This window comes from Ictalurus punctatus, chromosome 2 (genome assembly GCF_001660625.3).
Source record: "Ictalurus punctatus breed USDA103 chromosome 2, Coco_2.0, whole genome shotgun sequence".
Lineage (NCBI taxonomy): Eukaryota > Metazoa > Chordata > Actinopteri > Siluriformes > Ictaluridae > Ictalurus > Ictalurus punctatus.
Window position 1 is genome coordinate 39,535,858 of NC_030417.2, and position 16,280 is coordinate 39,552,137.

At 42.3% G+C, this 16,280-nt stretch overlaps 1 protein-coding gene across 1 annotated transcript; it reads right to left on the reverse strand.

The window, feature by feature from the left end:
* Positions 1-896: 896 nt before the first annotated feature.
* On the reverse strand, positions 897-15,074 carry fus (FUS RNA binding protein). The gene is made up of 15 exons (XM_017495286.3): positions 14,897-15,074; positions 14,480-14,507; positions 12,912-13,036; positions 11,889-12,048; positions 10,882-11,111; positions 10,130-10,316; positions 8,891-8,925; positions 6,121-6,156; positions 5,916-6,025; positions 4,758-4,887; positions 3,486-3,608; positions 3,169-3,310; positions 2,880-2,986; positions 1,974-2,094; positions 897-1,770 (listed from the first exon to the last, which is right to left on the reverse strand). The coding sequence occupies exons 1-15, from the start codon at positions 14,907-14,909 to the stop codon at positions 1,731-1,733; spliced, it is 1,587 nt and encodes a 528-aa protein (XP_017350775.1). The 5' UTR covers positions 14,910-15,074; the 3' UTR covers positions 897-1,730.
* Positions 15,075-16,280: the final 1,206 nt, after the last annotated feature.

The window sequence follows — 16,280 nt, forward strand, 5'->3', positions numbered from 1 at the left end:
GCTCTCTCTAAAAAAAACCCTACAGACTAACTGTATTTACAGTTACGGATCCAGGGTCTGATTATAATATAATACCAGGCACAACACACCTTTTAATGCACGTCAGCATAGTTAGTTTCGACCTCACGCCCATCATTTTGCATTTTACTCCTCGGCAGATAATAACAGCAAATAATGCGTCCACAGAGTCAGAAAAACAAACTTTATAAAACATGTTATGAATATCAAAGACATGTTCATGTTCAGCAACCGTCTGTTCATCACGGACCGTTTCACTGAACTGTTCTCCAGCAAGACTTCGTTTATCTGGAGGATGGAACCTGAGGAATGTCCCTGTAATCGATTCAGAATACAGAATACATGTGCAAGTCACTACAATACTGAAACGTTAGCGATACTGACTCAACACACCTTTATTCAGCAGTACTGAGCACCAGAGCACAGTTAACCCTTTATCGCTCACAGGAGATTCCCTTTAGGAGGAAATGTCAGTAGTAATTTATCAATAGATGGAAGTACAGTGCTGTGAAAAAGTATTTACCCCATCCTCATTTCTTCTGTTTTTGTCTCTCTCTCATTCTAAATAGTTTTAGATCTTCAAAGCAAAATACATGAAACAAAGGCAACCTGAGTGAACACACAATATGGTTTTATTTATTTGCTTATTTATTTATTATTGAAGCACAGAAATGTTATCCAACAGCTGTTATCTATGTGAAAAACTAATTTCCCCCTTAAACTTAATCTGGCTGTGCCACCTTTAGCAGCAATAACTGCACCCAAGCACTTCTGAGATCTGGAGATCAGACTTTCACTCTACAGCTGCAGTGAAGGAGATTTAATAGCATTAACACACAGATCTTCAGTAAATCTCTATAAACACTCTGACAACAAAACAGTTTTTACACTTTTATTACTGACATCAAACGGAAACAAAACTCAGTAACTGGTTCAAACAGCAACACAAAATCCTTAATTTATGTGAATTTTATTTCAAATGAAAATGAAGTCCAGTCTACAGGAGGAAGATATTAGAGTGTGACGCGCAGCAGCATCACGCCGCGCTCCCACTTTATAAAACATTTCTATAAAAACAAAAACTGATTTTTATTCCTCCGCTCAGATCCGGATTCTTTTTTCAAGTGTGTAATAAATATACCTGTGCCGAGTCATGTGATTCGTCGCCGGAAAATTCAAAATCAGGCGGCGCGAGTTTGGATTTCTCACAGGTCAGAGTTCACGTAGATAAAGTGGCAGTGCAGCGACGGGAAAAGGAAGCGCTGACGGAAGCGTACGCCTCTCTCACGTCCCGGATCGCTGCAGTGACGGAACGAAATCTCAAATGCCGCGACTAAACCGTAAACACTACGCAAATAACTTACGTTAAATAGATCAATACACGTCCGAGAGAAAATAAATGTTTCAAACAATGCAGAACAGTAAAATCCTTTACAGGTGAAGCTCGGACCCGGTTCGGTTCGGTTCAAACGCTAAGCAGAAATCTCAAATTTAATGCAAGAAAGAAAGTCCGAGTATAAAGCCTTGTTCAGGCGAGATTAGATTTATTCATCTCCAAAGCTTCGGCTGTGTTATGTGACAGGTGTAGGAGTATGAGATAAGGAAGAGCCCAGATGTCAGAACAGCTGTCTCTGCAGGTAAAAACTAACAGGGTTTAAACAGGATGCAAGAACCGTGATTCTGGTCCCAGGTCGGAGTGAGAACGCAGCGCGTCAGTATGGCCGCTCTCTGCGCTCGTGTCTGTGATCGCTCCTGAGAAACACCACACACACACACACACACACACACACACACTCAGAACCTGTGCTCATGAATTTTAATCAAAGTGCAAAGCTTTTTATTCCTAACATCCTCTTAAAATATCTTGTAGCTTAATTGATTTATTTAAAAAGATGCTCCGCCCCCTCCCTGCTACAGATTTGTTTAGCTTAACGGTATAAATATATCCAGATTACCGTGAGTCCATCTTGCCGGGGCCGGCGCCGGCACCGTATCCTCCTCGGTCTCCTCCATGGCCGCGGAACCCACCGCGATCAAACCCGCCCCTTCCACGCTCACGCTCTCCACCAAACCCACCTGACAAACAAACCGACACGTTGCAACATTATTCATGTTTAGAAACATAACGTGCTCATCATCATACGAACACTTTCCATGTTAACCCTTAAAAAGACATCTCAAAGTCGCGGTTTCTAACATTTACAGCCCCCTCCATCTCTCTCTCCCCCCTGTAATGTGACCTGCAAACCAGACAAACCTCTCTCTTCCCCATAACTGACTCCGCCCTCTCTGCTGAACTACAGATACCCTCGCCTCAGCAGTCATGCTTTAAAAAGGCGGGACTAAGCAGCTCTGTTCCACATGTGGGCGGAGCTAACTGATCAGACAAACCCATTTGCTAGGGTACTGCAAATCTACAGTAATGCATCATTATAATTATAGTGATTATAATTATCATAATAATAATTAGTAGCACACCATTTCCTTTTAAAGACACAAAATTATAAATCTCAAAATTAATGTTAATGCTTTCCGAAACCAGGCTTGGTTTTGATTAAGATACCGCTTTTGGAAATTGTTTATTTTCATGCTTTCCCTCTTAACTGCTCCCATGCGGTTTATTAACGTCACATTACTGACGTAACCTTAGGTAAAAGTTGCCTCGTTAAAGAATAAAAGACACTATAAAACGATCACTTGAGGGGTTTTTGACCGTCGTTAGCGCCGTTACAAAGCAGGGGTCAGCTTTAGTGTGTGTAAACAAATTAAGACAAGAGTGCTAGTATAACAGTTTAAAAATACTCTATAGCCTAAGAAAGAAAAAAGAAAAAACTCCAGAAGGCAGTGTGATAGCAGTTTACCTCCCATAGGGGGCATCCCTCCACCACCATCTCCTCCACGTTCAGATTTTGGAGCTTTACACTGATTACATTCGTTACGCCATGAGAAGTTCATATTCCCACACGACCTTCACACAGAACATGAGATGAGCGTAACGTTCACACACAAACCCGCTGATACTGAAGCATCCCTACTGTTTTTTTATTTTTACACAGTTACGAGTTAACGAGTGCAGCGTCAGACTGATCCCCAGCGCCGCCATCTGTATACATGCACCTTTCTTTACACCTTTACTTCACACACACTCACGGGTTTGAACATTTCCAGTCTCCTGCTCTTTGCTGGCCTCCGCTGCCTCCACCGTTACCAGGGAAACCACCACCACCACTTCCTCCTCCTCCTCCTCCTCCTCCAACTCTACCTCCTCCAAACCCACCTCTTCCCATCGGACCTAAACACAGAGACAGGAGCAGTGTGTGTGTTTGGAGAAATGATGGATCGTTGATTAACAGGATATTAGGAACGTTAAGTTACACCATAAATATTACACCATAACATTTAAGTCACCTGTTTAATATTGTGATTGTGGTGATTTCTTAAAAACAGAACTACGTTAGAACGCTCACCTCCTCGTCCACGTCCTCCCCTCATGACTCCTCCTCCTCCTCCTCCTCCTCCTCCTCCTCGCCCGAAGTCCGCTCGGCGAGTGGCAAAGGATACCTTAATGGGGCTGCCGTTAAAATCCTTACCTGTAAAGAGAGGACTGATGGGAAATCTCCTGGTTTAAGGGTACCGGGTTCACACACCCCTTACACACACAAACACCCCCCCACAACAACAACACAAAGCACTTTGTCTTTACAGGCTTTATAAAGCTCACTGGTGTTTATACATACCCAAGAGTACCCAAATAATCCTTTAAAAACAATAACACTTACACTTTAATAATTCTTTCATAATTAACCGTCACTTAAAGCAAGGTCACGATGCATCAGGGCCATAGTTAAACATTCGTCATTTATTATAGCTGTAGAACCTCCTATTCCTGAATTTTCCACCGACACACACTGGGGGTGGTGCGATATATAACGAAAATGTCACATCACGATATCATACTACTTAATAAAAAAATAAATAAAAACCTTATACCATACTTTACCAAATGCCTACACATACAAAAATATAGCATAACACTTAAAAGAGAAAAAATAAACATTCTGTAAAAATGTTTACGTATTACAAATATAAAAAGATTCAAATGTTGTAAAAATAAAAACCAAAGGACAGAAAAGGAAAGGCTTTAACGATATCAATATCTCAGAAAAGTGTGCCGAGACAACTGATAGTCATATCGCTCACCTGGAGTCGTAAAAACACACATTTAAACTATTTTCATTACTGCAGTTTACAATACCCCCAGCCAGCAGGGGACGACGGTGTATTAACAGTGTATACAGGTGACAACGCAGAGGAACTGTCGTATACTTCCTATACGCCTGCAGCCTTAAAGTAAAAATAAGTTCAGGATGAAAGAAGAAGAAAAAACGTGTACGTCTGAAAGCCAAAGATAATTCTGAAAGATTTAGACGATCATTGAGGTCAAATGACGGTGAAATGATCTGCGTTTAGGTGAATCTGAAACGCCTGGCAGTTTAAACACGCAGTGCATTAGGTAGGGAGGAGAAACCCTTATTTACACCTTATAGGATGGAAAGGAAGTTTACGCATACCGATTAGCAGAGTGTATTTAAATGTAAATTATTCGGGTCAGCTCTGTTTTAACGGGGTTTTTTTGTTCCGGACCGCTAGGTAATTTGTAGTGTTTGTAATGTTTATGTAAGAAAGGGTCATGATGATGATGATCGCAACGAACACAAAGCCAACGAATAAAAACCCACCATCAAACCAGTCGATGGCGGCTTTAGCAGAAGGAGGGTCGTCGAAGGACACGGTGGCCTCTCCTTTCAGCTTCCCCGTCTCTCTGTCCGTGTACAGGTTTATCATGGGCAAGCCTGTCTTCTTATTCAGCTGGGTCCGAGAGAGCAAGAGAGAGAGGGGGGAAAGAAAAAAAAAAGGAGAGACACTCACAAAGTGCTGATGTGAAAATACAGCAGTCAGCAGCGATTAATAGGGCCCAAGCACCAAGCGTGCACCGATGTCTGATTGATGAGCCAGTACTGGTGTGGGAATGTGACCACGCCCCATCACGTTTAGCACTCTGGGTCACATGACAGGATGTACAGTGGAATTATACCACCCTTCCTTCTTGAGCTTCATCACGTCAATTGATCAGGCAATATAATTTAAAATACAAATTACTGCACATTGGTGGCGCTGTCCACAGTTTCTGATGTACCTGCCATGTTTCGTGAGTTTTTGAACAATAAGAATAGTAAACCAGACAAACAAGACCTTTTTCAAATTCTGAAAATCACCACTGAAACCTTATTTACTTCTGTTTATGTAACAAGAACGGAAAATCTCACTGAGGCAAGAATCCAGAATTCAAAAGCGCTCCCTAGTTCTGGATTGTGATTGGTCAGAAGGTGTTGATTAATTCTCTAGAACAGCAGCTTTATTTAAAATTAACGCGCTTGTTCTGATACGTCATCCTTTCCATAGTAACGGCTCGCTCACGTTCAGCAGATGTGATCCCTACTTTAATAATAAAAAAATGGTCAAATTTAAAATGTGAGTAAATGTTTTCCGATATCTTCAGGACCGTATTAAATTCCATCGACAGAAAGAGTGTGTGTTTATAGCTGCTATAATGCAGGTGAGAACAGGAACGAACTCGTTTCACTGACGTTCCACAGCGTTACGTGCAACAATAAATGGATAAAAGGTGTCGTGTGTCCTGCTTATTGAATAGAGGGAAAATTGCTGTGGTATAAGAGGAATAAACCACTTGGAGACATGCATCAGGGTGGTAACAGTAACTCCACCTCGTTACACCACCCCATCACTCAGTATTTTACTCTAACACACACACAGTTTATCGGCCCGTGTTCAGGGTACAAGGCAGACATGTCGGCCTCGGTTCCCGACTTTGGTACCTTGATGATGCCGATCTGTTTGAAGAAGTCCGCTACAGACTCCACGGTGTAGTCGTCTCCCAGGCCTTGCACAAAGATGGTGTTGTTGTCGGAGTTATCCTGCTCCTGCACTGTAAAGAAAATAATAATAATAATAATAACGTATGAAGGTGTGAGAAGCAGTTTAACTGATGGCGTGTGTATCAGCCTGAAGGAGTTCACTTACTGCTGGAGCCTCCAGGTGATCCGTGATCCCGAGGTCCTTCAAGTTGAAACAGTAAACATTAGTACTGATGACAATCAAAACAAACATTAACCAAAAAAATAAAATAAAATAAAATCACACACACAAACATGTGGATATTAACACTATTTACTAAAAATAATGTGCACGCGCGCACACACACACACACACACACACACACACACACACACAGTACCTAGATGATTTACACTCAAGGTCTGCTCAGGACATCACATGCAGGTCTAAAGGTTCTGCACGCGACCACATTTCACCCACAAAACATTTTTAGTCGCTTCTGATCGCTCAAGCTTAAACAGAACACCTATTTAGTGTTGATCCCCTCAGGACTCGTAAGCGTTTCCCGTCGGGTACCTTCACGTCTGACGTTTCTCGACCAACCATCCGACTCCGTTTACATCATGAAACTACTACCTTCTATCCACACAGATTTGGAACGTCCATGTGCCCTCTGTTTGCCCCCCCACACCTGAATTTTACATATAAACCCAGCACTTACATCACCACTGATGTCAACCTGAGCATCTCTGCATGAGCACGTCCTTCACACGGGAGATTTTCCTTTCATGAGAAGGTCACTGTACACTCCACCTGTGCCACTTTCATTCACCACCGCAAATAAGCTTCACCCTTCATCATACTAGCAGGAGAATGAACACAGCCTGGTAGGCAGGAGCCAGTTTGGTGCCACACACACACACACACACACACACACACAGACACACACACACACACACACACACACACACACACACACACACACACATAGATCCTCACAGTCACTGCCTCACCAATAACCACAATGGAATAAAATTCCACAGGAGATTCTGAGGACTCGAGACTCGCACCGTACCAAAACACTCAGCAGGTGGGTATGGAGTATTGGTCTGAGATTGAATAGCAACATGGATTTATTGCAGTGTACCAGCTCTCAGAGAGCAACACTCGGGTAATACCATTCCTTCTTTCATGTTCATACCACACACACATTTGTATTTTGATTATATGAGAAAGTCCCCACCTCAGAGTATGGGTGGAGTTCACTGTATGTCCAACAAACAAACCCATCTTTACCCCCAACCCCCCACCCCCAAAAAAAACAACCCTCAGCACATCTAAATTCAGTGAACACACACACCTGGAATTTGAGTGTGTTTTCTTCACGTTTCTTCTACTTCCTTTACAGGAATCATCCAACTCGTTAATGAATCCGATTCTAAATATCCATCTCCTTAAAATCCAGACCAACACAAATATTCTGGACGCTTTCTCGTACACGGTGTTCGGCGTGTTCTCCTCCTCACTGCTTGGGTCAGAGAGCGCCACTTCTGAACAAACTCCAGCGAGAAGGAGATTAGACTCCGAATCGACTCGCTGCAGGAAGTGAATCAGACACCCTGTGTGTTTCTGGGTTGAGCTTTTGTTTTGTTTTAACTGAGCCAAGGGACAGAGCTGCAGTAATACCATGTGTTCTGTAGATCTGGAGAAAATAAACTCTGGATGCGGTACACACGATGATATAAACTGGTTATTTATATGACAGTTACCTAACTGTTTATTTAGCACCGACGTAGTGTTCTCGGTGTTTCTTTATTTTTGTGATTACACACATGGTAGAGGTTCGTTCACCTTGTTGCTTCTCCGTATTTCGAAGAGTGAAATGAGTGGTATGAGGACGTTTTCATCTCCACACACACTTTTTTATTTTATTTTATTTTTTTAGTGCAGTGTGAAACCAAACGGAATCAATTTCACTCTGATTCAGACTCGGAATAAAGTGCTCTTAGTGTGTTGGGTAGGATTTTCTAAGGTTTCTGAAACAAACACAAACAGTATATAATGGATGCACAAGATACATCCTAACACAACCACGCTTAAAATACAGGTGCAATCAAAATGACTGCAAATCAGGTTTATTATTAAACAGTACAGACTTTCAGCTGTAACGATGAACAAATCAAACAAACGCGATGGAAACAGTTCGACAGGACGAACGCTTCGAGCGGTTTCCCCAAACTCAACTGAAAATGCAACTTATAATGACTTGCATTCCAGTCTCGAAATTATTCACCCCCCTGAATAGAATCCCTCCCGACAGCACAGATATGCAGCACAGGCGTTGTGTCAAACACAAGTGTTGTGCTTGAGCTGGAACACATGATGAAATGGATGAAATACCTGGACGGGGCAGAAAAAGGAAGAGCTCGATGGCTGCACGCAGATTCGTGACGAGGCAGGGTGTGAAAAACCCTCGAGTGACGGCAGAAGACCTGCAGCGAGACCTGGTGGAACAGGCGCCGAGGTTTCAGTGAGCACGGTAAAGTGCGTACTGAACACAGAAGGTTTCCATGCCAGAACTCCAAGACGACTACTACAAAACTAAAAGCAGCTCTAAGTACTAAAGATGCTCGCCATGAAGGGGGTGAATAATTTTGAGACTGGAGAAGTCATTAGCAGTTGCATTTTCAGTTGATTTTGGGGAAACCACTTGAAGCATTCGTTGTGTCGAACTACTGCTTTCGTTTGACGTGTTCATCACAAACAGCTGGAAGTCTGTACATGTTGACGATAAACCTGATCTGCAATGGGGGTCGAATAATTTTGACTGCAACTGTACACACATCCACTATGTAAACCCACCGCAGGCTTTTATTTATTTACTTATTTTAACCCAACTCAAATGATGTGAACCTGAGGGGAAACTCCTTGAAGTTCCTAAGAGTTTGTCACTTACCACCAAACTTATTGAATCCTCCGCGATCGCCCGTTCTGATGGAGAGGGAAAGAGAAGCGAGACGGATTGAAGGCGGATGAGGGCGGGGCCCCGTTTCTCTCGACGTTGGCAAGGGTTTCCCTCCTTCTCTCCGTATTTTTAAAAGTAAAAAAATAAAAAGTAAAAAACCGTCTAGGACATCTTTAACCCTCCCATTTACTCCGTGTCACCTTTCGGTTAACCCGTCACACTGCTCGATATTTTATTATCTCGTCGTATCGACAGGTCGTCCTTTCTGCCACAATAAACCCAATTCCACCATTTTTTTTTTTTCACCAGTGGTCAACATCTGCTTACGTCTTAGAGGACCTTTTATTCCTTACCCGCTCATACGTGACGTTGTCATTATTTGGACTTTATTTTTCTTTGCTTTAAAAGCAATTCAACAACCAACTGATGACTTTCCCCCAATTTTGTAGCCGTTTTGTTTTTTTTTGCTGTTGTTGTTGTTTACAGAACCCTTCTTAATGCTGTTTCTCTCCCATTCTTCAAAAAAAATAGGAGAACCTTGATGAACCAAAAGCCTAGGAAGGAGATTTAGAGATTTCATTAAAACATTTTCATCACACAGTTTTGTTTCCTGACGGAAAGGATGAAGCACAGGAGTGATGTGGAGAGATCGGCTGAGCCACAAACATCTTTCAACACTACAGTAATGACTTTACTGACTAACTTTTGTTGTTGCTGAACAAACATTTTAAGCCGGTCGATCACACACACACACACACACACACACACACACGTTATTTTACCCGTGACACATCAGACCCTATTCTTTTAATTACTGTATTTTAAATTAAACATGTGAACAAACACACCCACACACACCTCATCATAAGACACTTCCCATACGGTGGAAGTTTCTAGGAACACCATTTTAGACAAGATGTTCACATCGCCTCCTCTCATTAGTACATCAGGAGGCCATTTTGTTATTCAGCAGAGTCTCAAGACCAGAATATTTCCCTTCACGCTAACATTATACAGGTCATGATTTGTACCTTCTGTTCATTTCCTCCTTATAGGACACACTCTGGCTTGGTTTCAGCCACTTTTTGAACGTGGATTTGCTCAAAAACTCATAATAAATAAATAAATAACTGGATCGTTGCATCACACCATTTTTACATGTTACCGCCATGTTTTCTTGGAATCTTGGGTAATACGGATTAGTTCAAACTGAATAAACGAGGTGCTTACCCCATTCCGCCTCGGCCTCGAGCGCCTCCACGACCCCCTCGCTCAAATCCGCCACCTCCTCGTCCGCCGTAACCGCCTCCCATTCCACGTGGACCACGCCCACCGCGCCCGTCCAGTCCGTACCGCTCGTCCTGACCGCCGTAACTCCCTCCGCCCCCACTCATGGGTGGGGGATCCTGACCGTACCCTGGAACACATTCAGGAGTTCTGATTGGACTGTACATGTGATACAGCACGATTAGACTTGATTAGACTTCACATTCTCTCCGTGGGATCTCGCGGCTCCATACGGACACGCTTTCCTTCGATTTTTCTCAGATCAAACGCTGTTTTTAGAGATTTTGGTCTGAGGCTCACACTGCTGTAGATGGTACAGCTCATATTTTTGGAGATATTCCTAGTTTAATTTTACAATTTTTTACTTCAGAGAAAACTTACAATGATTCCTCGTGTACTCATCCAATTTACGCCCGACGAAGCGTTCTCAGGTACTAAGTGGGCGGGGCTAAGGTGTAGCGTTAAATGATTCCATTTAAATGCTTGGCTGTGTTACTTGGCTTCCTTGAGGAGTTTGATAAGATGGGTTGGAGCACGCCTACTCCCGGAATTCCTGTTTCATGCTGAATAAAGTCACGTCTCGCGAGTGATCTCTCGAGCGAAACCAGATGAGAAAATGCTTATAAAAACTGATGGTTGTCCTCCGTCCATCGTGACGGAGAGGAAGAGAAACGGAGCAGTGCCCCGACACTGACCTGACCCGTGTCCGTAGCTGTGAGGAGGAGAGGAGGAGGAAGAGGAGGAGGAGGAGTAACTGGGCGGCTGACTGTAAACACTCCCACCGATCTGAGAGGAATGGTGGTGTCCACCGCTCCCTCCGTATCCTCCACCCGGGCCTCCACCCCCGCCGTACCCAGCGCTCACTCCGCCGTACCCGCCTCCTCTCTGCTGCCCGTAGCCTGATGCCCGAGAGCCGCTGGAGAAGCTACGGGTGGAGGAAAATAAAATAGATACACAAAAAAAACAACCAAGTTATAAAATTCCTTTTTTTTTTTTACACTTCCACATATTATTAAAATGCATCACATGGTGAAACCCGTGTATCGTTACACACATAAACTAGTCTACAGAATAACAGCCTCTAATTATCAATATAAGCCATACAACATTCATCACAGCTGTTTTAAACTAATAAATATTGAAAATATGTACACTGTTCATAAAATCCTTTCTGTTTTGCCACTGGCTAAACACTCAGCAGAAATATTAGGTATAAGGAGCAGGAGTCATGCCGTTACAAATCGGAATTAAAATTTGCATCGTTAACGTCGGAAATTTCATTTTAACCCGAGAGAACCCTAAACTCTGAAACTGAATCTCACGCTTAAGGGTGTCTGACTGAAATCCGTCCGGAATGTTTTTTAAAAATAAGATTCATTTGTACAAATTGGTTATAATATGACTGAAGGTGTGTCATTTAGATGATTAATATTAATTAGACAAAGTAATCAGCGTTTTTGAGTTTGACTGCTTTTGCCTTCAGGTTACCGGGATATGGTACGTTATAAATTTATACAGAGGTTGTAGCAAGCAAGTAATTAATTAATTAATTAATTAATGAAAGACTGATTTTTTTACTTTCAGTTTTGTAATTGTGTTCTAAACTCCACAGCTTGGGCTCCTACACGCCGACGAGACCAACGCTACGAGGCGACTTGTCGCCGAGACTGCATCGGACACGGCAGCGTTTCGTTTTAAACACCTTGAAGCTGAGGCAGGAGGCGACGGCTGCTGCTGGCTGTAGGCCGAGTAGGAGGACGGCTGATTGTACGCTGCTCCGCCCTGAGGAGACTGACTGCTGCTGCTGCTGTTAACACCACCCGAGCTGTAGGACTGTGAGGACGGCTGGGAACCGTATCCACCTGCGCACAGCAAAACATCAACACCCTTCATTTAGAACATCATGACGACGTTATGACTCTGTAAACCACTGGGGGGGTAAAGAAGTGCTCACTTCCTCTTGTAAAAAATAAACGTCATGTTCGGGAAAATTATTGTAGAATTGTAGAAATATGACTTCCATGATTACGCCATCAACATCAATTTCACGCAGTCAAATAACGAGGAAATAATGCTGGACGTTTATAAGTGAATCATATTTTCTAAGTCTTATCTCTTTGCAAGTCTCTACCTTCAGTTCCCAAGTGTATTTCAGCTCTGAATCACTGCAACATTTTTAATATAAAATTATATTAGACGGAGTGATTAATCTGGACCGATAACCGGAACCACGGGTCATCGGCAAAACGCCGGTCAGCAGCTGAACAGAGTCCGCTGTCGTTACGCAGCACAACACTGGCCTCTAGAGGCGAAATAAAAACCATCACTGACTAATTTTGTTATGCTATTTGAAGTGTTTTATTTATTTATTTATTTATTTTGAATTACACCATTTATTATTTATTTGGAGTGTTACTTTTAGCTTCAGTTCGGATGTATATATTTTATTTACTTTAACATTTATTAGCTGTTAATACATTTATTCATCTAAAATAGTACAGTAGATTTTCATGGTACAGTCAGCTCTGTTTATTTTTATAACAAAGATGAGAAATATTTTATTTGATTAACCGGTTATCGGCAGGCACAGCCCGACTTGGTTATCGGTAAAATCCACTAGCGGTCAACCTCTAAAGAATAAACATGCAGCCGTGGGCTGATATAATAAAGACGATCACAGGGATACGAGGAAGTAAATAATTAGACAGCGTGTTGTTAGGTGTACCCGAGCTGTAGCCGGAGCCGTATCCGTGACCGTAAGGCCTGGGACTGCTGTCCGAACCCGAGCTGTATCCTCCGTAACCCGGCTGGCTGTAGCTCTGACCGGACTGACCTCCATATCCACCATACCTGCACACAGCACACACAATCCTAACATTTCTCATCTCTTTCCTGAATACAGTCACAAACACAGAACATTCCAGAGCCTTATAGATTCATGTACATGTGGCAATAAAAGAGGTGCCTCATTTATAAATTTACATATGCAAATGTATACAATGTATGACGTCATGAGCCACTACAGCTGTTCCGTTATTACGTCCACTCACCGAGCACTTTATTAGGAACACTATTAATACTGGGTAGGACCTTCTTTTGCTCTCAATTCTTCATGACATGGATTCCACATGATATTGGAAACATTCCTTTGAGATTCAGGTCCATGTTGACATACAGCCTGCAATTCCTGCAGATTTTTTGTTGCAGCGAATCTTCCGTTCCACCACATCCCAAAAGGTGTTCTACTGGACTTGGATCCGCTGAACGAGAAAGCCACTGAAGAACGCTGAACTCGTGTTCTTGAACCCAGTTTGAGATGAGTTTTGCTTTGTGACATGGTGTGTTAAAGCTGGAAGTAGCCATTAGAAGATGGTAAATTGTGGCTATGAAGGGATGCACACAGTCAGCAACAACACTCAAATACGTGGTGGATTGATCGGTATTAACAAGCCCAAAGTGTGCCAAGAAAACATTCCTCACACCATCACACCACCTCCACCAGCCCGGGCTGTTGAGAAGGCAGGTCGAGTACATGGATTTATCCTGTTGGCGGTAAATTCTGAAATGACCAACTGTGTGCCTCAGCAGAAATCGAGAGTCATCTTCATCTGTCTGGTTTTGGTGAACCTCTGCCCTCTGTAGCCTCAGCTTTCTGTTCTTATCTGACAGAAGAGGAACCCGACGTGGTCTTCTACTGTTGTAGCTCATCCGCCTCAAGGTCCGACGTGTTGTGCATTCTGAGATGCTTTTCTGCTCACCACTAATGTACAGAGTGGTTATCGGAGTTACTCTAGCCTCTCTGTCAGCTCCAACTATCAAACCACGGCCAAAATCACCGAGATGTTCTCCCTGGTTCTGATGGTGTGATGATGCGGACGTGACCCGAAGCCGCTGGCTCACACCTGAACCATCAGACGTGTTGCGCTGCTGCCAGACCGTCGGCATTTTGATTAGATAACGGCATGAATGGGCAGGGGTTAATAAAGTGTTCCTAATAAAGTGCCCAGTGAGTGCATGTAAACAAACCTGTACATACAGGACTTCTAAAGAACCGTAGGTTCCAAGGATCACACACACGGACTCAGTTCAATCTAATCTACAGAGACTGATCTGATATTTTATTACTGGTCTCTAGTTAATAAGCCTGCGTTATTTATTTATTACAATATTTTAATGTAAAATAAAGTTCTTAAAAGAAGGATTTTATACAATAACAATAATAATAATAATAATAATAATAATAATAATAATAATAATATCAGGCATGTCATCAGGCAGCTGGTTCACACTTACCCTCCCTGACTGGAGCTCTGAGAATAATCTGAGAGAAATGACAATTCAAAATACATTTCGATCAACACATTTTCATACATAAAAATCAGTGTTTATATCTCTTTTTTAAAATAAATAAATAAATAGATAAATAAATAAACAAACACTGTAAAATACTAGTAAACTGCGCTGATCAGGCTAAGCCGCCGTGTTGTTCAATCAGGCCAGTGTGACACACAAAATGGCGGACACGGACAAACTGTTAGATTTACACATTATCGCCAAAACACTGAAATAACATTTACGCCTTAATTATTTAATATTTCTCCAATTTTACCGTCTCTAAAAAACAAAACAACCTAGCCGACATTTAGCATCCTTGCTACGGGCTTCATTCAAACCAGCGACACTAATTAGCAAACCCTGGCTAGTTCTTACCGCTTGACGCCATGATTGATTTTTACTGTAGAATTCTGTAAATTGGAGGTTTTATTGAAGGTATTTTATCATTAGAAAGTCAATACTGCTTGACGTTGACTGCGTCCTCGAAGCAATGCACCGTCTTGCGCGTTAGCAGCACTGCGCTACACAGAGCACCGTGTAGCTGCTACCTGATTGGCTGATGGTCCAAACTAAATCAATACAAGCAGTAATGGGATTGGTTCACTAGCCAAATGATTGACACCGGGCCCGCCTCTGATATGGCTCAGTTAAAGGGGAAATGCAGACTGGAATAAAGTTGGTTTGTTCCATATTCGCGGATATGCGGAGATTAAGGGACCGTCTCTAAAGATACATACGACATTGTTAAACACGATTCTAACTTCAATAGCATTTGAAGGGAATGACTTACAGTCATATAACCAACTGTACAGTGTTCATCTAGGTGTCAGCTATAACGCACACCTGTTAGATTTCTGATATTTATTAAAATAAGCTATTAAATCACATGTAAATATTGCCATGTATTTCACTACTGCATGGGGTCATACACAAAATATACCATAATTTAAAGCTCAAAAGCATTTGAAGGGAATGACTTACAGTCACACAACCAACTGTAAAGTGTTCTTCTAGAACACCAGAACATATGTACGTGTGTGTTTGTGTGTATATGTGACTGTAAGTCATTCCCTTCAAATGCTATTGAGCTTTAAGTTATGGTATATTTTGTGTATGGGCTCATGCAGTAATAAAATACATGGCAATATTTATAGGGATGCACCGATACCACTTTTTTCAGACCAAGTACAAGTACTTACATTTGGGTACTTTCCGATACCAAGTACCAATATGAGTACTTCACACTTTTCAGAATGTGCCACATCTGAAGCATGTCATCAAATGGACCTGCTATGGCTTGGCCAGTGTGCAAACCCCTAAACTGCGTTGCGTGTAAAACGACTCTCTGGGGAGTAAAATCCTCATCAATCCACTGTGCTGTTAAACTTATCAGAGACATTGGGCTGACACTGCTAGTCCAAAGATCAGTGGTGAAGTCATGCAGCTTTGTAATGCGGTATCTGTAATGTGGTGACGGCTGAGAATCTCATACTTCGCCTCAAGTACACCAAGAAGACAACGAAATCCTGTACTATCTACAACTGACAACGCTTGGTCGCTTAGAGACGCTTAGAGAAACGCTTAGAGAAAGTAAACACATCCAAACAAATCTTTAAGTTTATTCTGTTTAATTCTCTGAATAATCATCATTTAGAACATGAAACTGTAATTAATGGAGACTGGTTGTGTCAAAAGCATCTAAAGCGCCGAGTTCTCACACACACACACACACACAAGGAACATGTGGAGGAGCAGGTGG

Excerpts from the sequence above, each read along its gene's own strand:
- fus (XM_017495286.3), bottom strand. Across the intron at positions 2,095-2,879 it reads AGGGATGCCCCCTATGGGAG|GTGGGTTTGGTGGAGAGCGT; the intron begins GTAAACTGCTAT and ends TTTGTTTGTCAG. Across the intron at positions 1,771-1,973 it reads CCCGGCAAGATGGACTCACG|GAGCGATCACAGACACGAGC; the intron begins GTAATCTGGATA and ends GGTGTTTCTCAG.